This window comes from Peromyscus californicus, unplaced genomic scaffold (genome assembly GCF_007827085.1).
Source record: "Peromyscus californicus insignis strain IS unplaced genomic scaffold, ASM782708v3 Scaffold_14__1_contigs__length_90479793_seg_2, whole genome shotgun sequence".
Taxonomy (NCBI): Eukaryota; Metazoa; Chordata; class Mammalia; order Rodentia; family Cricetidae; genus Peromyscus; species Peromyscus californicus.
In genome coordinates this window covers 50909771-50932697 of record NW_026294436.1, presented here as the reverse complement: position 1 = coordinate 50932697, position 22927 = coordinate 50909771, and the positions used below count along the sequence as shown (strand labels likewise).

The 22927-nt window shown below is 43.7% G+C and overlaps 1 protein-coding gene and 1 long non-coding RNA gene across 2 annotated transcripts in view; one reads left to right on the top strand and one right to left on the bottom strand.

Annotated features, from left to right (window-relative positions):
- The first annotated feature begins 3908 nt into the window (after positions 1-3908).
- LOC128109914 (uncharacterized) lies at positions 3909-9846 on the top strand. Its single transcript, XR_008217955.1, has 2 exons — positions 3909-3968; positions 9326-9846. It is a non-coding gene; the product is annotated as an uncharacterized LOC128109914 (long non-coding RNA).
- The window catches only part of Adcy10 (adenylate cyclase 10), a 70016-nt gene continuing 51049 nt past the window's right edge, over positions 3961-22927 (bottom strand). The window contains exons 23-32 of the mRNA XM_052737471.1: positions 22339-22446; positions 21735-21910; positions 19373-19526; positions 16941-17145; positions 16764-16860; positions 14962-15077; positions 12656-12773; positions 10230-10419; positions 8388-8576; positions 3961-5048 (exon numbers count right to left, since the gene is read on the bottom strand). Of these exons, the coding sequence (XP_052593431.1) occupies positions 4887-5048; positions 8388-8576; positions 10230-10419; positions 12656-12773; positions 14962-15077; positions 16764-16860; positions 16941-17145; positions 19373-19526; positions 21735-21910; positions 22339-22446 (1515 nt within the window). The 3' untranslated portion in view covers positions 3961-4886. The remainder of the gene's footprint in view (positions 5049-8387; positions 8577-10229; positions 10420-12655; positions 12774-14961; positions 15078-16763; positions 16861-16940; positions 17146-19372; positions 19527-21734; positions 21911-22338; positions 22447-22927) is intronic.

The following is a 22927-nucleotide window of genomic DNA, read 5'->3' as shown; positions in this document are numbered from 1 at the left end:
TCTTCCATGATCCTGAGCATCTTTTATCTATTGTATTATTTGTTGGTGAAGCTGCCTCTGTGGTTCCTTTTTGAGTTCCTGAATTTTTCATTTCCAGATTTCTCTGTTTGGGTTTTCTGTATTGACTCTATTTCTACTTTTAGGTCATGAACTGTTTTATTCACCTCCTTCCACTGTTTGTGTTTTCATAGATTTAAGGGATTTATTTCCACTTTGAGGCTGCATTTCCTCTATCATATTCATAAAAGATGTCTTAGGGCCTTTTTCTTGCACACTTAGAAAGTGTGTCATTATCTTCCAGTCGATGGACAGGGGTACAGTGACTCCACATGCAGCTGTGCCCAAAGTAAAGGTACCTAAGCACTTCCAACAGACTGTTCTAGAACAAGAGAGGCAACAGTCCACTTCTATCCCATGCTGGCCATTCTGGTAATGCACATGTAAAAGATACAGAGATGCATTTCAGAATGTTCAGATAAGTGCTGCCAGGGTGCAGAGGGATCAAAACCAGGTGTTGGTAGAAGGACCTGGAGGGCACGTACCTTGGGGGAGAGAAGGCTCAAGAGAACCAGAAAGGAGAATTCAAGGGTATAAAGGGAGCAGGACTAAGAAGCTTAGGGGCTTTGTGGCTACAAGCACGGACTACTCTTTCGGAGCATCTGCATTTGACTCCTGGCACACACAGGTGGCTCACAACCATCTCCAACTCCATTTCCAAGGGGATCTGGCACCCTCTTCCGGCTGCCAGGCACCAGGCATACACACAGTGCATTTACATGCATGCCTGCAAAACATGTTTGTTTGTTTTTTAAAGCTTAAGTATATTCTAAGTTCAAGTTAAAAAGAACTTGACTCTTTGCGTGATCAAACTACTTAAAGACAAAAAAGGCTGGTTTCCTGGTGAATGAGCAGCGACAAGAGAGGACAATTCTGTATTGACTGCCCAGATGACCTCGGTGAAGAACGGGCTGCAAGTTCTTTGTATCTGTACAAAATCAAGTATATAAATATGACAGTAGCGGGGAAACAGTCTACAGGACACAGGAGATTAACGGGAGCAGGAAGGGATGGAAAGGGGAAAGGGACGGTTAAAGGGGAATATGCTCAACACACAGTACACAGTTATACAAAAGGTTTAAAACCCCGAATCTATGAAGAGTTGAAGATAGAAGGAACTGTTGGGATGGGTGCGTTTGCTTTTTGTGACATCGTCAAAATGGCTTGGTTTCAAAGGTGTCCGGCTGTGTCTTATCTGGAACCCTACCTAATTTGAACCTAGTTTTCATGTTTAAAAAAGACTCATGTTTTCACTGTCTTTACAAAAGAATTTATTTTCTCATTATTTGGTATAATACAGATTTTTTAAAAAAATATATAGCTTTTATGTTGACAAAAGCTTAATCTCCCAAAATAAAGTGCATTGAGAGTACCTATATTTTCTTTTCTTTCTTTTTTTTTTTTTTCTTCTGAGACAGGATTTCTCTGTGTAGCTTTGGTGCTTGCTCTGTAGACCAGGCTGGCCTCGAACTTACAGAGATCTGCCTGCCTCTGCCTCCTGAGTGCTGGGATTAAAGGTGTGAGCCACCACCGCCCAGCAAGTACCTATATTTTCAAACCAAATTCTTATAACCCAAACAAAAACTTTTTCCTAAGGAAAGAAAATTAACTGGGTCAGGCATAGTTACTGTTTCTATTAATAACAAAAATGTTAAAGTACAGTAAATTAAACATTTTAAAAGGTTAGGAAGATGGCTCAGCTGTTAAGAGAGTGAATTCAGCTCCCTGAAATCACTCTGGGTGGTTCACAACTGTCTATAACTCCAGTTCCAGGGTTTCCAAAGCCCTCATGGGCACCTGCACTCATATGCACCTCCCACCACATAATTAAAAGTAATAAGTATTTAAAATATTGAACAGTTTTGTATTTTTGCTATTGAAAGGGAAATGGACAACATTTCCTACTTGAGTACCATTTCCATTTCTAATCATTAGAATAAAAAGAAAGTCTACTTGAGTACCATTTCCATTTCTAATCATTAGAATAAAAAGAAAGCCTCAGAGTGGCACATGCCTTTAATCCTAGCACTCAAAAGGCAGAAGCCAGTGGATCTCTAGGAGTTTGAGGCCAGCCTGGTCTACATAGTGAGTTCCAGGACAGTCAGAACTGTACACTAAGACCCTGTCTTGAAAAAACAAGCCAACAACAACAAAAAGAAATAAGACCTGTTTATGGAGAGAAGGCTATAAAGTCAGAATTTCTAGTAGGTCTGATATTTTGTTTCTATCACTTTTTAATAATTTCTGTCACATTAGAAAATCTTGTTAGAAAATTTAAAGGAACCCTATATTGTTATCTAATTTCTTCTGTAATGTAACTTCCCACTTACTTTTCTAAACTAAAATGAAAAGATAATAGATTTGTTAAAGTACTCTAGTTTTAATTAACGATTTTTTTTGAGACAGGGTCTCTTTTCACAGTGCCCTGGAAGCCCTGGAACTCACTCTGTAGACCAGACTGGTTTTGAACTCAGAAATCTGCCTGTCTCTGCCTCCTGAATACTGGGATTAAAGGCATGTGCTACCATGCCATGCCTTCTAAACTTTTAATTTTTTAAGGTTTATTATTATGATTTTTTTGATGTGTATGATTTTTTTGATGTGTATGAGTGTTTCGATTTCACATGTTTGTACATTAAATACATGCTGGTGACCTTGGAGGCTAGAAGAGGACATCAGATCCCTTTGGAACTGGAGTTACAAACAGTTGTGAACTGTCATATGGGTTCCGGGAACCAAACTAGGAACCTCTGGAAGAGCAGCCAGTGCTCTTAACCATTGACCATCTCTTCAGCTCCCAATAATCCAATTTTAAATAAAATAGCTCATAGACTACACATACCTGTAAAAGCAGGGTAAAACATGGCTAATCTGGTTTCTTTTACTTACTTATTTTGGTTTTTTGAGACAGGATTTCTCTGTGTAGTCTTGGCTGTCCAGGAATTCACTCTGTAGACCAGGCCTGCCTCTGCCTCCCAAGCGCTAGGACTAAAGGTGTGCACCATCACTGCTAGGCTAGTTTCTTTTTAAATATGTAAATTTTGGTGGTTTAAAATGCCTGCTTTCTTCTCTTCTGCCTTTACTTGGTTAAGCCAGACAGTGTTCTTGGCTATTTTAATTTTTGGTGTACTACTCTTGTTATACCTCCCAATGTCAAGTACAGAGGATAAAAAGCACTGGATCATAATGGCTAGTGGACTCCAATGATATGATCCAGGAGTTTCTTCCTTAATGGCTTTACCAGCTGTTCCTCTCTCCTGAAGACAGCTATTCTGTTGGCTACTCAGCCTTCTCTATATCAGATCCTGGGAATGAGCCTTGCTATTGACACTGGAAAGTTAGCATTTAGTCCCTGTATGCATGAAGTGTGATGCTTGGTCAACGTGTGTGTGTGTGTGTGTGTGTGTGTGTGTGTGTGTGTGTGTGTGTGTGTGTGTGTGTGTCTTTCTGGAAAAAACCACACGTCTGGGCGTCTTCTGGAGAGCTTATGGGCAGATTAGAAATTCAGTGATTGTAGGGAGAGGTTGGAATGTTGTGGGTCCCTTGCCTAAATACAGTTTATCTTCAGCTCTTTAGCTCCTCCCTGAAGACCTGTTCCTTTTCCCTGCTTTGTGTCTGACCTAACATCCTTGTGACTAACAGGTAAAAACCTTTAGTGCATTCACATTAACAGGCCGCTAACTTCCACCAACAAAAAGGTTAAGAATACTATGTAGCCTTGCCCTTATATCTGGGAAATAAAGATGAATACTATTGTGAACTAAATGTTTTTAACATGCTTACACACTTGGAGCACGTAAAGTATACCCACATCAAAATTACTGTTTCTACTTAAAGCATTTATTTCTGCAGATGCGAGGTGCCAGTGGCATCCCCCTGGCTCTGGAAGACGCACTCGGCCTCTGCAAACTGTATCCTTTCTAATTTGGCTGGTTTGGGAGGTAACAGGGATTTGGCATTTGCAGTATTGTGCTACTTCCAAGACACTGAGCAAACTGAGGCTGATCTCTGGAACCACATACAGGTGACGGACAGAACCAACTCCACGTTTCTTTGGACCCCTGGCATGGCGTGCATGCGGTGGCATGCAACACAAGACGTCACTTTACCTTGATATTAGCATTTCTCATACCGAGGCAGGAGAATGGAACAGACCAAGAGTTAGAAGGCTCCTAGAGCCGTCTGAAGGCTGGAAACACCTCCCGAGTGAGGCCAACTAAAACCAGCTCTCCTGCCGCCACAGAAAAAGCCAGTTTCCGAACATGAACAGTACTTATTATTCTACTAAAACAGCCCCCCCGGGTAGAGTTAAGATGCTAAGAAAAGGTAAAACATACAAAGTTGTCTGTAGAACTGCGTATCAGCAAGATATGCCGAAAAGCGCAGACCCTTTGTGCACAGCTACCCTTGGAGCTACCAAACTTTTTCTTGCTCCAGCCCAGATCCTCCTGCGTGTGGAAGTGCGCTATCCCTTAATGAGCTTTGCTTCTGTGGGAACTGCAAGTCTCTGTCAACCCTTCCTTCAGGGACACCAGAACCCCTCCAGCCCCTGATACTGATTGATATGATTGGATTTTGCATGGGCTGAGCACCGCAGGTTAAGCAAACAGCCTGAGAAAAGATACATAGCCTTGCCTTTATATCCAGCAGCTGTGTGAAGTTAAATACAGCAAAGCAGGTGCTGACCCATGCTGACCGACAAGGAAGGTTCCAGATCTGAACCTGGAGGGGCTGGCTATGGAGGAAGGACAATAATGGATCATGGCAAAAAAGAAAAAAAAGAAAAAAAAAATGGTTCTTACTGCAATCTTATTCTCGTTCATGAATTATTAGAAAGGATTGTCCAGGATATTAACTCTCATCAGGAATTTGTTCCTTTGAACATCCTGAAGGGCTACATTGCCTGATGCGATTTGATCCCATGTTGGAAGACTCAAGACGGTCTGAAGCCAATGATTTCCCTTGAAATCCAAGGCTGAGTACCACCATTCCTGAGAGGAAGGAAAGAGAACACAGGCCTAGTCAATACTCCTGGCATGTGGAAGACTGACCAGATCCCAAAAATGTGTCCCTGAGTGTGTTTTGTTTTGAGATAGGGTCTCACTGTGCAGCCTTGGCTGGGCTAACCTTGAACTTGGGCTGGTTCTCCTGCCTGTGTCTGGAGACATAGAATTATAGGCTTGTACTGCCACACATGGCTCTGGCTCCTTTGAGCTTTTAAAAACAGGGGAATTCACAGACAAAGGGGATCTTTTTTTTTTCTTTCTTTCTCGGTTTTTCAAGACAGCCCTGGCTGTCCTGGAACTGACTCTGTAGCTCAGGCTGGTTTCAAACTCAGAGATTTGCCTTCCTCAGTCTCCTGAGTGCTGAGATTAAAGGTGTGCACCACCAGCTGGCTTCTTTTTTCATTTTCTTTGTTTTTCTAATCTCTTTCTTTTTTTCTTTCTTGTTTTGTTTTTTGAGAGGGTTCCTATAACCAAAGCTGGCCTTGAATTCTCCCTGTAGCTGAGGATGACCTTGAACTCCTGATCCTCCTGGCTCTACCTCCCCAGCATTGGGATTGCAGGCGTGCATTAACATGCACAACTGATAAAAATGGTTTTTGTTGTTCAAACTAGTAGAACTTGGTTGCATCTTCAGATAAGCATACATAATTGCACATGTAGTTGCTTATTTCACAATACCATGCTGGGTGCAGAGCCCGAGTTTTACCTTTGAGGTGTTCCCACGTGGACAGCAAAAGGAATGTGAAGAAGCCACAGAGGTGGGGAGAGACTGTACTAAGGGGGTTTGCACGAGGGGATTCTCTGAAGTGTAACAAGAAATGCAAAGCTCTGAGCTGCGAGTTTGGCCCTCTGTTGGTAAGGTCTATGATTACTGTGATTGTGTGTCTATTGCTTCACAATCCACATGCTGGAGGCCAACCCCTAAGGTGATAGTACTGAATGTCAGGGATTTGGGTGATTGGGTTCTGAGGGCTTTGGGGTTTATGTCCTTACAAAAGAGCACGAGAAAACAACTTTCCCCCTTCCATTCTTAGGGCAAGCAAAAAGTAGGGAGAGAATAGAAAGACCGGAAAAATTAAGAGAACACCAGAAAGGAAGGTGTGGTGACATATGGTTTGCAATCTAAGAAATAAAGTTTGCCTGAAGATCAGAGGACAGAGCCAGCCACAGAGTTAGCCACAGAGGTCAGGCAGTGGTGGCACACACCTTTAATCCTAGCAATGGGAGGCAGAGGCAGAGATCATCTGAATTTCTGTGAGTTCAAGGCTATACTGGGCTACATGAGATAAATACAGTCTAAAAGAGAAACAGAGCCAGGCAGTGATGGCACACACCTTTAATTCCAGCACTTGGGATCACACACCTTTTTTTTGTTTGTTTGTTTTTGTTTTTCGAGACAGGGTTTCTCTGTGCAGCTTTGCGCCTTTCCTGGAACTCACTTGGTAGCCCAGGCTGGCCTTGAACTCACAGAGATCCGCCTGCCTCTGCCTCCTGATGGTGGCGCACGCCTTTAATCCCAGCACTAGGAAGGTTGAAACAGGAAGTGATATGGCTGGACAGAGAAAGGAATATACCTTGCAGGAGGAGACAGGAGTTTGGCCCTGCTCTTCCCTCCTCTGTCAGGCTGAGGAGTTGGTGAGGGAAGAGGTGGTGGTGGCTGTGACTTGCTCTGTTTCTCTGATCTTTCAGCTTTTGCTCTGCTATCTGGCTCCAGGTTTTTATTACAAGACCAACTACGATTCGTGCAAGAGGGAGGGGCTGCTTACTCTAGAGCAGTGGTTCACAACCTGTGGGTCGCAACCCCTTTGGGAATCCAACGACCCTTTCACAGAAGTTGCCTGAGACCATCAGATATCTACATGATGATTCATGACAGTAGCAAAATTACAGTTAGGAAGTAGCAATGAAAATAATTTTATGGTTGGGGTCAGCACACCATGAGGAACTGTGTTAAAGGGTCGCAGCGTTAGGAAGGGTGAGAACCACTGCTCTAGAGTCTGGCTGAAGTTAAGAATGCCCATTCAATTAACAAAATGAGCTGTGAAGGTTCCAACATAGAGACAAGGTTCCTCTCCCATACAAGTATCTTAAATATGAATACTAAAATCCTAACAATCCTTGCGGAAAGCCCCACAGGTAACTTTGAATATAGCTTTATTCCCTCCCTAGCTGTGGAGCTGCAGTTTTCTAGAAACCTCAGAAAAAGACCATAAGCATCGTTTGCAGTTATATGTGTGTATGTGTATATATATAAATAAAAAGTCTTAGCTTCCTTGTGGTAGATGGTGTCATTGTTAGTATTCTGACCTGCCCCTTGGGGCCACCCTGTGTCCTGACATGAAAGTCTCATTTTTAGGAAAAACCCCTGCCCTTCCTTTCTCTCTTCCTCTCCCCCTCTCCCTCTCCCTCGCTCTCGCTCTCTTTACACACACCTCCGCTTTCTCTCCTTTCTCTCTTTCTGTCTCTCTCTTTCCTATCTTTCTATTCATCTCTCTATTATAATAAACGCTTTCCACATGGATGCAGTACCTGGGGGTGAGTGACTGTTCAATGTGCCACCGTCTGCTGCTGTATCTGCCCACCATGTTCCCCTGCACACGTGGGATACCCTGGCCCGGCCAGCTGGGGTCCCCCACGTGATATATCATAACAGTCATGCAATCCAACACATCTCCAGGAACCACCTTTGGACAAGGCGATTTCAGAGGCCACCAGAATCATACAATATTTGATTCTCTCTTGAAAAGCTCACCCAAAGTTGTGTGTGTGTGTGTTATCATTTTTCTAAGCACTATTAGTGCCCATGCTTAAACCTATGTTTAAGCCTCTTTTTCATACACCCCAGCTCTACTTCTATTTAAGGAGTTAGCCTCAAATTATTTTCAGCATCAATGTCAAGAATCCTAGCTTCACTTGAGTGGAGGTCTCTGTAGAGAATTCAGGTAACAGGTGGCAGAGTAGGGCTATGTCTCTGGTTCCTGCTCCTTCTGCCACTGATGGGGGCACAGCCAGAGGCACATTCAATGAGGAAATCATCCTCATCAGATATTGAATTCTACGCCACAGTCTTAGACTTGCCAGCCTGCAAAACTATGGGCCGTAAACTTCTCGTAAGCCCAAGTGGACTAAGACAAGGATTTACCATGCCTCCTAAAACCCAACTGGGAAGTGGGTTCTGAGGCTTCCTCAGAAGGGTGAACATCCCCACATATGTAAACCCACCACACACACACACACACATACACACACACACACACATACATACACACACACACACACACACACACACACACACACTGTGGCATGGTGGCTGATGGTACAAACCTTGCTCATGCTTAGCCAACATTTCTCCAGCAAATTCCCTTGTGTCTCAGAAAGCTCCAAAGCTGTGTTCAGGAAGAAGTCACAACTATGCCCATCTCCCATCAGTATGTAGACATAAGCCATCAGGTGGTAGAGCCTTGGGTAGAAGACAGGGCCAATGGTGTCTTCAGCCACAAGGCTCTCTAAGGCCTAGAGAAGACAAATAACCAATATAACCATAGGCTGGGGATATAGATGACTCAAGTGGTGCAGTGCTTGTCAACAGGAGTTCAATCCCTAAAACCCACATTTCAAAAGCACAGCAAGAGCTGGGCATGGTGGCATAAACCTTTCCCCAGCACTTGGGAAACAGAATTTGAGGTCAGCCTGGTCTATATAGCAAGTTCCAGGATGGCCAGGGCTACATAAAGAGACCCTGAATCAAATAAGTAAATGAATAGATAGATAGATAGACAGACATATGGATAAATAGATTGACTGATAGATATGAACGTGGCATGTGTCACTTCTGTGACCTGGATGGTGTCATAAGCTTAAAATCCCAGCCTATTATTGAGGCTATCCCCATAGTTTTCCTAGTAACCACACATCCCTGAAAACACCTCATTGTACCTGTGGTTTTACTTGACTCATGGGAATGAGTCAGTGTTTCCTATGTATGTGGGAAGGATCTTCATAAAATATTGAAGACCCACTAATCTGACTTTTGACCTTAGATATTTGGCATATCCTGCAGATAGATCTGTGGTATCCCTGGGTGTGATAGTTTAGGAGTCAATGTGATCTGAACTCCGTCACATGAAGAGATGTGGGGTATCAGCAATTGAGAAGATAGTCTGTCCTAAAAGGGATCCTGAAGTAAATCATTTCAGGCAATTGGATACCAGAGATCTCAGATGGAGAACTTAGTTGTGGGTATGTCCTTAACTCGAGCTCAGATAACAGAACTTGGAGAGGACCTGTGAGATGGCCCAGAGCATAAAAGGCACTCATCGCCATGGAACCTGAGTCCCATACCTGGGGAGCCACACCGGCAGGAAAGAACTGACTTCTGAAAGTGTCCTCTGGGGTCCACAGACACACTGTCACATGAACAAGCATGAGCGCGCACGTGTGCGCGCGAACACACACACACACTCATCAAGTGTAAAAGAAGCTTAAATAAAAGAATTATAGGCTGAGAGCGTGACTGGACTAAGTATCAGTTCCCACAAAAAGGCACAAAGGGCTGTCTTGAAATCTTGAACCTGGAGGAGGTTGGCCTGTATGCACAGTGAAGGAATCACATGTAAAATCCCTTCAAACAAACAAAACCCCCAATAACAGGCAAAACAATACAGTCATTGATAGTCTATTTGATAGCAAATTTCAACAAATGGAAATATATGTATATCCACATGCAGGAAAAACTTGAGTAGTGGTATCATACAGTGTATAAAAAGTACAATCTCCAAATAGAGCAGTTACAATTTGTGGTTTTATTTAAAATTTGATTACATTTAGTGTGTGTGTGTGTGTGTGTGTGTGTGTGTGTGCGTGTGTGTGTGTGTGTGTGTGTGTGGTATGTGCTCACATGTGCTACAACATATGTGTGGAGGTCAAAGAATTACTTTCAGGAGTTGGTCAAATTCTGGCCATTAGCCTTGGCAGCAAGTATCTTTACCTGCTGAGCCATCTCTCTGGTCCTTTTTTTTCCCTAACTTTTTAGGAGGATTGTCTTGAAAAAACTTTTTACATAAATATGTACAAATTCTGTAATGAGAAGACAGAGAGTCAAGAAGTAGATGGGAATTCACTAGAGGAGGGATCTGTCTGTGCTTGAAAGCAGGGAGCAGGTCTCACCTTGAGGAGCTTAACCCCACTGTTCTGTGCCTTCCTTTCTTCTATTTGCTGCTGGAGGTGGAGAACTTGCCCTTCCATGTACCGCGAGATGCCTTCATAGTAAAGAACTGTTGGGGTTCTTCGCGCCACAAAAGTTTTAGCTTTATTGGAAAATCTGTGGAAGTCGTGCCATTGCTTTAGTCTGGCATACCTGCACAACCAGAGAAGAAATGAAAATCGGCCCTGCTCTCTGGATAGACTGGTTTCCTGAGAGATCTCTCTGGATGTCACCTTTCAATACCTTGGCCTTCTGCCTGCCTCGGGTCTGACACAGCAGAATGGTAGATGATGTGGATCCAGTGTTGTTTTCACCAATGTTGGTAGGAGGAGAGAGCAGAAGAGAGAGGGGAGGAGTCTCTGACCAGCTTTTTAAGGATTCCCCTGCACATGCGCATGTGAGCTATGCCATACATGCGCAGATTGCGTGACCACGCAGCACGGGTTACGTAGGACGTAAGACCCTGGCTACTGAACTGCGCATGTGCGGTCATACAGCTGGAGGAGTGGCTGGAAAAAGTGGAATCACATGATTCGGGAGGAATAGAGCCCTCAGGAGCACACATGGAGCACTGGCCACCATCTGTTATGCTCCTTGGACTCTAGGAAGTGAGACAGATCACACACGTCAGACTTGAAGAAGCTGCCCCGGTTGCAAAGAGGGGGGGCCAGCAGGACTGAGTGGGTTGCAGATGGGCCAGTGTCAGCCGTGGATTTCCAGGTCTAACCCAGATCTACTTAGTCAGGCCTTCTGAGTGAGGGCTAGGAATTTGGGCAAACAAGCCTTCTAGGTAATTCTTCTGGCCACTAACTGTGAGAAGTATTGGCTGGGGATACAACTGTTCCAACAACATCCCCACTAGGATGGAGAGCGATGAGGGATAAGCACAACTGTTAGACATCAGAGCCTTTGAAAATTAATGAACATCGGGATACCAGTTTGATATTGAGCCTTATCCGGCAAAAGTAATTTTCTGGATGTTAAGTTTTCCCATGTAATTTAATTTTGTGTTTAAAGCAGGGTCTCATGTAGCCTGGGCCACCCTTGAACTCCTGAACTCCCCATGCTCCTGCCTCTGCCTCCCAAGTACTGGGAACATAGGTGTGAACCACTGTGCCTAGTTTCAAATCATTTATTTACTTTTAATCAGAAGTCATTTCACTTCAGTTGCTCTCATTTCATTACAAAGCTTTTGGGGAGTCACACTAGGCAATCTGGCTGTGTATAATGTGAGACGGGAAACAGAACGGGAATCTCAGTCTAGGAGATAACACAGAATTTGGTTGTTTTCTGATTTACCTTGAAGCTGTACGTACTGTTCATCTCATTCTTGAAGGCCTGGCCCCGGCTACAGGCTTGTTAAGCTGGAAACAGTACTTCCTCCTCTCTCCTCAGTGTTGTATGGGTAAAGAGCCAGGGCTATTTCCCCTCTGCTCTCACTTCTCCAATAAAGGAGTGACTTGGTTGGTTGTTGATTTGGGAGACACTGAGATAAGCATATCTCAGCCCCTGTGCTGTCTCTGACATAAGAAACAGTGAGGCTGACAGGGAACATGGCATTGAGTTTCTTGGCCATGGGACAGAAAGAGCCTGCCTTGATTGGGAACCCCGTGGTTTATAGTGCCACCGCAGAGTAGTTAGGTCTAATGCTGGAGCTTCAGTGTTATTCTCTGCAGACGTTATATAGCCCATATCCTCCAACGTCACTACCTCCAAATAACATTTTCCCATCTGTTTAGATCTGGGCAGGTGTATGTGGGCAAGTGGTGCTATTTCTTCATGCCTGAACCATAGCACCCCTTAGAAATTGGTACAGTTATCCTTCAATAGCCCCTCAGTGCCAGGATGCCCCTAGCCCACAGATGCTTAAATTCACAGATGCTCAAAACTCTTCCATAAAATGGTGCAGCATTCACCAACCCCATGCACATCTTCCTGTATCATCACTGGGTTACTGATGATACCAACTGCAATGTAATGCTATGTAAACAGTTGTTACATTTATTGTTTAAGGAGTAATGACTAGGAAGCAGTCTCCACATGTTCAGGACACTTGAAACTCTCCTCCATGCCTCATAGCTTCTCTCTTAGGTGCACAGAATCCACAGATACAAATCTGGCCACCCAAGCTGTCTATGCTGAAGGCTTTGTATTCCTGTGCCATTGAGACAACTGAGACAAAATTACTTTTCTGTCCTCGGCTGAAGGTTTCTAGAGGATCGATCTGGATCTCTCGGGTGGCTTTCTCTATAAATATTCCCTGGCACCTTTAAGCTGTCTCAGATGTAAACTATGAATGTTTTCTTTCTTTTAAAGAATTTCATTGAACTCTTCTTTGGGATTTAACTTTTTCACTTGAGAAAGGAAATGGTATGTAACACATTGTTACCAGACAGCTATGCAGGAGTAAAGTCCCAGGAGCAGTCCACTCTGGAACTTGAGGATTCTGTTGTCTTCATTGTTGTGTACGAATTCCAAACATTCTTCAAATGTTCTGTAAATGAAGCCTAGAAAGGAGAGAAACAGAGTGATCTTGTGGTAGCATGGCGTGGGGATGGGGGAGGTAGGGTCTTGCCGGCCTTAATTTGCAATAGAATTTCCCACTGAAGAGGACTTGCCCACTTCTGTGTTGGACCCAACAATATGTGACTGACATAAAAAAACCTTTTAGAATGTTTTTGACTTAGCAGACCGCGAGCTTCTACCATCTCAAGCTTAAAGCTAAGAGTACTGCCAGGCGGTGGTGGCACACGCCTTTAATCCCAGCATTCGGGAGGCAGAGACAGGCGGATCTTTGTGAGTTCGAGGCCAGCCTGGTCTATTGAGCGAGATCCAGGAAAGGCGCAAAGCTACACAGAGAAACCCTGTCTCAAAACAAACAAACAAACAAAACAACTAAGAGTGTCGCCAGACAACATCTGAGGCCTATAGCAGAGGTCTGTCCACTTCCCTGTAATGGATCTCTCTGACGTTCCTACCTATATACTTGAAAAGCACCTTGATTTATGACTTTCCTTGTAATATTATTATAAAAGAGTTCAAAGAGCTAGTTCCATGTTGGAGCATAGAACTGTATTCCTGGGCCATTGTCTTTCATGTTTGGCTCCAGAACAGACTCTTTCTTATCCTCTGTGTTAAGAGCTGTGTTTGTGTGGACATTACCAGCAGCTACTGATGCCTGTGACTGCCATTCTCAACAGGCAAACCACTGTAGGCTTGTAAAAGCCTAAATAAACCCAGCAACACATTGTCACTGACAATGTTCCCGCTCAAGAATCATGCAACCAAGTTACAAAAGATCTCATAAAGTTTTAAGTAAATTTGCAATTTTGTTGGGCCACATGCTAGGTAGTTTTGTTTGTTTTGTTTTGTTGTTGTCAACTTAACATAAGCTAGAGTCATCTAGGAAGAGGGAACCTCAATTGAGAATATGCCTCTATCAGTCCTGTAGGTCCTGATGTGGGAAGGTCCAGCCCATTGTGGCAGGTGGTCCTGGGTTGTGTAAGCAAATAGTCTAAGCAAGTCAGAAGAACAAGCCAGTGAGCAGCAGTCTTTCATGACCTCCACTTCCGTTCCTGACTCCAGGTTCCTACCTTGAGTTCCTTCCCTGACTTCCCTTAATAATGAATTGTAACCACGAAGGTGAAATACATCCTTTCCTCCCCAGGTTGCTATTGGCCATGGTGTTTTATCACAGCAACAAAGACCAAGCAACGACAGGCCACACTCAGGGCTACGTTGCCTGCAGGCCATGTGTTGGGCATGCTTTTCCACATGAAGTCACCACTAAATACTGCAAAAATTAAATACTCCTGGTAAAAGGCACATTGTAAAACGATGCCAGCGACTACACTCATTCAGAAATTGATCCAACAGCTCAGACCTACAAGCTTCTGTTCAGCTGAAACCTCCAGCTCCCGCCTGCTTGATCCGGAAAGCCCCATTCCTGTCTCTCTTCTCTCTCTCCAAACCCCACCCTCTAAGAGAATCTCCAACAAAGAAAAGGCACCAAAAAGCCCAGTTCTGTCTTTTTAGCAGCTGTGGCAGCTCCTCCCCAGAAGTTGCCAGTAGCTGAGACCCTGCCTAAAGAGGTCAGCTTTTGACCATACTTGGGCACAACCCCAACTTGTGGAGAATACATTGTCACACCTCACCTCCGGGGGTGTATTAGTTCCCTGCTTTGGTTAGGGCATGTGACTTCTCCTGATCTCTGGGGCTGGAGGGCTCACCTGGGAGTTGCTTTGCTCAAATAAACCTGTTCTTTTGCTTTTTCAATTTGGTTTGCTCTAGATTACTGTGTAGGTGGAGAGACCTATTATCTCATTACAGAAAACCTGTTCTCTTCCTCTAGATTTTACTATCCTTTGTCACTGATCTCCCCAACCCCACCTCAGCCCCAAGCACAACTTTTTTCCCCCACTTCGAGACAGAGTCTCACTATGCAGTTCTGGCTATCCTGGAACTCACTATATAGATCAGGCTGGCCTTGAACTCCCAGACATCTGCCTGCCTCTACCTGGTAATTTGGTAATTTGGTAATTGCTAAATAGCTCCTTGAATCATGTCACCAAGCTCTCTCCATCCCTGAACACTAAGTAGGTGCCCCAAAGCCCTGAGAGTTGCCTCATCACTCCAGCATGGGGATTCACTCCCATTTCTTTTAGTTCCTGAAGCCAGAATAAATTCCATGCTTACCAGAATAAAGCATGATGTCCAAACAGACAAAATAGAAAAATGCCTTGCTGAAAATGTGCTCTTCTGTTACAGAAAAGTCCCACAACAATTCTAGAACCTGGACCAAATGCTTGTATCTGTGGAACAGAACAAGAAAGCAGTGAGAGAGGAAAGGATGGAGTTCAGTCGTGGTCTAGGTTAGTCTTGGTCGTGAACAGTAATTCAGAAACAAATACAACTCTTAGACTTTAGCTGAGGGGTGTGGTGGTGCACACTTTTAATCCTAGCACTCAGGAGGCAGAGGCAGGAGGATCTTTGAGTTTAAGGTCAGCCTGGTCTACAGAGTGAGTTCCAGGACTGCCAGGGCTGTTATACAGAGAAGCCCTGTCTTGAAAGAAAAAAAACAAAAAACAGACTTCAAACCTTCCCTTGCTCAGAACTAGAACCTTAATCTCCAACTGGATCCCCCCAACAGTTCTTTTAGGGATCCTCCAGATCAGGGAGATTAGAGTCAGGCCAAACAGGCCAGGATCTTCGAATCTTTGTTGCTGTTCTTCAGGCAAGCACAATGCTTTTTTAACTTCCCTGTACCTGGCAGGGGTAGAGGCCTAGTTCCCACAATAGGTGTGACTGATTGTCCTTCTGTCCCTGGCAAGAGCAACCAGATCAGAGATAATGAACACGAAAGAACTCCATTAAAAGAACTAGCCGGGCGGTGGTGGCGCACGTCTTTAATCCCAGCACTCGGGAGGCAGAGCCAGGCGGATCTCTATGAGTTCGAGGCCAGCCTGGGCTACCAAGTGAGTTCCAGGAAAGGCGCAAAGCTACACAGAGAAACCCTGTCTCGAAAAACTAAAAAAAAAAAAAAAAAAAAAAAAAAAAAGAATTAATGGGGGGGGTAATATTGATAGATAAAAGATGACGGTTATCAGTTACATTATCTTGCCATGAACTGCACTTCCTTTCCCATGCTATGGTCAGGGTGAAACAAGTCAGAACCCCCAAACAGCTCTCTGTTCTAGTTAGCTTTGCCACCTGCATAGCCTAGCGTCATCTGAGAGGAGAGCTTCCTGACTGAGGAACTGCCTAGATCAGATTGATATGTGGGCATGTCTGTGGAGGATTGTCTTGATTATTAATCGATCATACAGGGCTACTGGGGGAGTCACCACCTCTAGTTCTAGAAGCTAGCTAACCCTGGACTGGAAAGGGAAAAAGAGAGCAAGACTGCTGTGGAGTAATCCTTTTGTACACTGAAGATTTGTCATTGTGATGGGTTTAATAAAGAAGCTGACTGGCCAATACCTGAACAGGGTAAAGTTAGGCAAGAAAGTCAAACTGAGAATGATGGGAAGAAGGGCTGAGTCAGAAGGGTCACTAGCAGATGCAGAGAGAAGCAAGATGGAGATGCAATACTGAGAAAAGGTACCAAGCCATGAGGCAAAGCATAGATAAGAAATATAGGTTAACATAAATGTAAGAGTTTAGTAACAAGCCTGAGCTATTAGCCAAGCATTTACAATTAATATTGCTATTGGCTGAGCACTTAAATTAATATTCAGTTTCTGAGTAATTATTTGAGAGTGGCCATGACACAGGAAAACTCTGCCTGCACAAGCCAGCAAGAAGCCACGGTTTCTGTTCAGGTTCCTGCTTGAGTTTCTGCCCCAAATTTCCTCAAGGGTGGACTGTGACCCAGAAGTGTAGGCTGAAGTAAACACTACCACTGCCACCACTCCCTCTGCTTTTGGGCAGAGTGTTCTATCACAGCAACAGGAAGGAAAGTAAAATCCTAACTTTGGAAAATGCTTTAGGACAAATACCTGCTTTTCAAGAAGAGAGATTTACTCAGTCTGCAGAGAACCATATGGTATTTGTTGGGATTCTGGAGAAGAGACCACATCTTACAGGCTCGGGAACCTGGGAAGAAAGCAAATGTGTGGTGTGTTTGGAGTTATCACATGTAACTTTATGCCCTTTCTTGCCTAGCTAGCGTTTACCTAACTCAATGGCCAAGTCCAGATGACCCATTAATAACTTGATATGGCCCAGTGTATCAGCCGCATAAGCCATGATTTTGATGGCCTCGCCTTTCACGGGGAGGTTCAAGAGCTGCTCCATGACCAGGGTTTCATATTTGAACCACATGCCCTGGTATCCAGTCAAATGGTGGTACAGGGAATAGTCCAGAAAAGCCTTGATGATCTACAAGGACACAACAGAGAGAGAAGGAGAAAAACTGAGGAAGAATCTCAAGGTGAGAGACTCAGCGCCTACCAGGAAACTCTGCTTATTCAATTTGGACTGTAGTTAGTCATTGGGCCAATGCCATGGACGAAGGTGCAGAAGCCAACTAGGTGTCTGCCACCTGCTTACTGTCTTCCAGGATAAGCTTCATGGTTCTGTTTGTATACAGTCTTTAAAATAAATACAAACATTTTAATTCGTATGAAAAATAAAAACAATAGGTTACACATGTGGATACATGGCTGCACAGCACAAGGTTGAGCAGATGCAGTCAGGTCTACACAGTAGGTAGTTAGGTTAAGGTAGAGGGAGCGTTTGAGAGAGAAGAATTAGCTTTTCTTATGCATTGCTTTTGTGGTGCATAAGAAATGTAATGGTTTGCTTAGTCTGTCTGATAAAGGACTAATTTAAAACATAATTGGAGATTTGAGAAGTTGCTTATTCTTTAATCAAAGCTTTAAAACGAGAAAGTTGCCTCAGAATATAAATGCTTAGAGAAATGCAGACAAAAGAATTCCTTTTGAAGAATCAGTTTACACACACACACATACACACACACACACACACACACACACACACACACACACACACACGCGCGCTTGCATACTCACACACATGCATACACACACGCACAAACTCACTTATACATGCACTCACACATACATACACAATACATGTATAAACTGCTTTGAAAAATAAAGACAGGAGAATAGACTAATAATGGATTCTCTAATAGTTCAAGTATTTATTATGTTGGGGTGATTGTACAGGGGAGACTTTTTAAGACTTTTTTCAGGAGGACTTTTCTTCCTGGAATTCCTCACATTCTGTCACAGGCAAGTCTCTAGGTACTTGTTAAATCACAAAGTTCTTTTTTGCAAATTCCAAATTCCTGGTGTGAACATGCACAATGCTGCTGCAAAGGAAGCTTGGCCATACATGGCGGGGGGGCAAACGACAAGTCAACAGCAGCAATAGTCTCGAACTTCGTGTATGTGGACCAAGAGAACAGAGTCTGACTGCTTCATCGCGTGGGGCAAATAGAAAGCTCAGGGGTTGTGTGGCTTGCCTGTGTGGCCTGCTGGTGGTCACACTGAGGATGGGTCTGGAAGCCACTCTGGGTTCTCATCTAGTCCTTCCGTTATCTTAAACTGTCCATGACTGGATTCCATCTTTTGAAAGAGAACTATCCTTTTACATTTAGCTTCTTGGATGCTCCTCCTCTGAATATACTACTGAGTTTGCCAGAAGCTTCATATGTGACACTACATCTCAGTGAAGATGAGGTGAACATCTAATTATCAAAGCAGGCCTAGTGGCACATACCTGTAATCCCAGTACTCAAGATACTGCAAGGTAGGGGCCGGCCTAGGCTATAGAGTGAGGCCTGTCTCAAACAAACAAACATGAATCTTCCTCAAACAAAATAAGAAACACAAGCACATGCCTTTGATCCCAGCACTTGGGAGGCAGAGGTAGGTGGATCTCTGTGAGTTTGAGGCCAGCCTGGTCTACAGAGCTAGTTCCAGGACAGCCAGGGCTATACAGAGAAACCCTGTCTCAAACAAACAAACAAACAAACAAAACAAAAAACCACCACCACCAACAACAAAACAATCAAACAAAACAAAATAAGACACGCAATCACAGTGAATCTATAAAGCACACACACAAAAAGATATTTACAAAAACTTAATACAATGCCACACTTCTCATTGTATTTTGCTGCTGTTGTTTGGAGAACTCTATTTTTAATGCAAATGCTAATTATGTTGATATACACTTTTTACTGTTGTTTTTAAGAATTTTAGCTGGGCGCTGGTGGCACATGCCTTTAATCCCAGTACTTGGCAGGCAGAGGCAGGTGGATCTCTGCCAGCCTGGTCTACAAAGTGAGACCCTGTCTAAAAAACCAAAAAAACAAAAACCACAAAACTTTTAAGTTTTTCTCACTTGGTGTCCTATAATATCAATTCCAACCCACAAAAGCAAAAGCGGTTTGATTCTGACAGTGGAGTCATCCTGGGGGCCAAAACATTTGTTAGCTGCTGGCAAAACCACCCAGTCAGAGAGGCTTCCATTACAACCATGTGATTTTCAGATCCCGTCGGCTTTGGCTAGGAGGTTTGTTGCTGCTGCTTTTCTAAATGAGACGCAGCAGTTTCAAGGACAGCTACAAACATACCTGGAAATTATTTTGAGTTTCCAGCGAGGTGTTCATTTGCATCATGGCTGCCAGCTGGCCGTAATACTTGTAGTGGAAAAAGAGGTTCAAGCTGTAGATCTTCCACAGCAAGGAGAAGCAGGAAGCTTGCAGGTAGAGTTCTGCCAGTTTCTTCCTGTCACCAGAACGGCAGATGGACAGAGACGGTTTCCTGACCATTGGGCTCACATGCTCAGGCTCCCTGTGCCCTCCTGCTGTTATTCCCAGAGCCCTTACCTGAACTGGAGGCCTGACTCATGACTGACGATCACATGCATTTTTATGAAGCACTGAAATATGTTACATTGAATTAACTAGGTGAACCTGTCTGAATTTCACCTTCTGTGTGAAATTGGGTCAAATCATCCCCTCTTTCCCTATAGACTCAAATGTGAAGAATGACATCCATGTGCCTTTAACCAGCTTCACTTTTTACCTAAACTATGTTATGGGGAGGGAAAGACGGCTCAGTTGTTAAGAGTACTTGTCGCAGAGGACCCAGGTTCAATTTCTAGCACCCCCATGATGGCTCAAAATCAACCTAAATACAGTTACAGGGGATCTGACACCCTAGTCAGACCCTAGTAGGCACCAGACATGCACATGGTACACAGACATACAGCTAAGAAAAATATTCATACAGATAAAAGCAAATTAAAAAACAGAAAGCCCCGTGTCATCACAAAATAGATATCATGGTCTCCATTTTATAAGGAAGAAAATGTGCTTCCTACAAATGAAACGGGTTAGTTCCAAATACTCATGTGCTATCCTGTCTCCCAAGTACCAAGATTAGAGACATGTGCTACCAGCTCCATTATTTTCTTTCTAAATATTCATTTTATTTACTTATTTTGTGTGTTTTATAGGTGCATGTGATACCCACACCTATGCATAAGAGTATATCAGATCCCTCAGAACTGGAGTTACAGGCATTTGGGGGATGCATGGTATAGCAGTTTAAATGAGAATGCCCGTCACAGGCTCTGGCATTTGAATACTTGATTCCCAGTTAGTTTGGGAGGCTGAGAAAAAGATGTGGCCTTCCTGGAGGAAGGATGTTGCTGGGGGCCAGTTTGGGTACCATATAGAGTTCACTCTGTTTCCTGCTTATGGTTCAAAATGTAAGCTCTTAGTTGTTTCTCCCACCATGACTCATCTTGCCTCCATGCTCCCCAACACATGGCTTATCATATGTGTACTGGGATTCAAACTCTAGTTTTATGATTGTTCAGTAAGCATCCTTAACTGCTGAGACATCTTTCAGCCCTGCGATCATTATTTTTTTTTTTATAGTTCACTTATAGACCAAATCTTAGCTACATTTTAAATTAATGAACACCCATCCCTAATGTAACCCTTATCAAATTCATAGAAGAATAGGGAAATTTGTACTTTGGCAGATATCCTCAAGGCCTGCTAATTTTCTTTGAGGTAAGAATAATATTTAGGGGCTGGAGAGATGGCTTAGAGGTTAAGAGCACTTACTGCTCTACCAGAGATCCTGAGTTCAATTCCCAGCAACCACATAGTGGCTCACAACCATCTATAATGAGATCTGGCACCCTCTTCTGTCCTGCAGGCACTCATGCAGGCAGAACACTGTATATAGAGTAAATAAATCTAAAAAACAAAAAGAATAATATTTAGTATCTTCGTAAAGCATGGGGGGCTTACAGTTGAGATTCTACAGAACATGGCGCTGGTTCTGCTATCTGATGCTAGATCGACAGGAGAGTCATTGTATGAGTAATAAAGAGAATTGGTACTCACTTTGTGTGGTAGTTTGAATGTAATTGGTCCCCATAAGCTCACAGGGAGTGGCACTATTAGGAGGTGTGGTTTTGTGGGGTAGGTGTGGCGTTTTTGGAGGAAGTGTGTCACTGTGGAGGTGGGCTTTGAGGTCTCATATGCTCAAGCCACGCTCAATATCTCAGCTCACTTCCTGTTGCCTGTGGGTCAAGATGTAGGATTCTCAACTCCAGCACCAAGTCTGACTACACACCACCATCTCACACCATGATGATAATGTACTAAACCTCTGAACTGTAAACCAGCCCCAATTAAATGTTTTTCCTTTATAAGAGTTGCTGGGGTCATGGTGTCTCTTCACAGCAATAGAAACCCTAACTAAGATACTTTGTGAAGGAATTCCGTGGAATTCTTTGACAAAAGCTACTTGGGAAGTGCTCGGGACATCCTGGCCCTGGCCATCTCATCCTACGAGTGAGCGTTTGAGCTCCTGGAGCACCAGGCTGTGAGGACGGGCTTGTGCTGTTTGGCAGCTGTCCTTACCTGGGAAACGGAAGTGAGACCCTCAGTTGTTCCCAGCTCCTTCCCTTACCCTGGTAGCGAGCCCTCCTGGGGATGCAGGGCCATCAAGTGGGAGAGTCTGTTCTTTTCAACATGCATTTGGAAAATCAGGGTGATTATGTTGGAAGGAAACATTCGGTTGAGAAACTTCAGTGCCTTTTTCAGCATTTTCTTGGCAAGCACCATCTGCCCCATATTAAAACAGACCTAAGGAAGAAGGAAAGGGGCAGAGGAACCAACAGTAAATTTGGAGGAATACTTATCTCAAAAAGTTGAACTGTGGCCCAGGAACCAAGTCTTTATGTGCTTTAACATAATATTAAAATTATTTAATGTTAAAATTGAATTAATATGAAAATGTTTATTGGGTGCCTGTACAAGGAAGACTGAAGAGCAGGGTTTGGCATTGAGTTGTGTATCATATAAGGGAATGTTTACCCATGCATATGCACTGTTACAAAGACATTTCATAAACATGTCAACATACTTGGTAGGGAAGATATCAAGTTATAGCGAGGAAGTATTGAGTCAAGCTTGGGGTTCTAAACTCTGTGAGAAGAGGATATTGAATATATAGAGATGACTTTCACTCCTTCTGTGGACTGCCTTAGGACTCCAGTGTACTGGTTTCTTACCTGACCTTTGAGACTATAAAATGTGGCGTATTCAAAGGTCTGACTCCAAGAGTGTTCGTTCGTCAGGGTCTTCAGCAGTCTTTCTCCTTCATCTAAATACATGTATGCCTGCAACCAGCAAAGAAAACAGAGAAGCACTGAATTCTAACAGAGGGTCTCTTGTCCCAGATACTGCCAAAGCGAGGGAAGCAGGAGCCACTTCAGGTCCCAGGTCATCCCTAGGCCTGGTCTCATTGGTTATTGGACCTCTACACTAGACAGAAGCTGGGTGGGTATCTTCATGTCTACCTCTGTCTGCCAGATTTAGCAATCACTTCTTTCTGTTTCATTATATGCATGTAGCTACCTCAGTTCAAGGGGCATGTTGCCATGGAAACAGTTTTCCTAGGGAAGTGTTAGCCAATGCTCTGGTGGTCGCAAGTTTGTCTGTATGATGGTTTAGCCAAATTGTACGGAGACAGAAGTGGGGGAGCTTCTGAGGGCAACAGGACTGAAATAAATTCCTATCAGCCAGGAAACCTATAGCTCTTCTGTGCTCTATAGTACTGTTGGACAGGAAGGTATAAACCACTGGGGTGTTACTTACGAG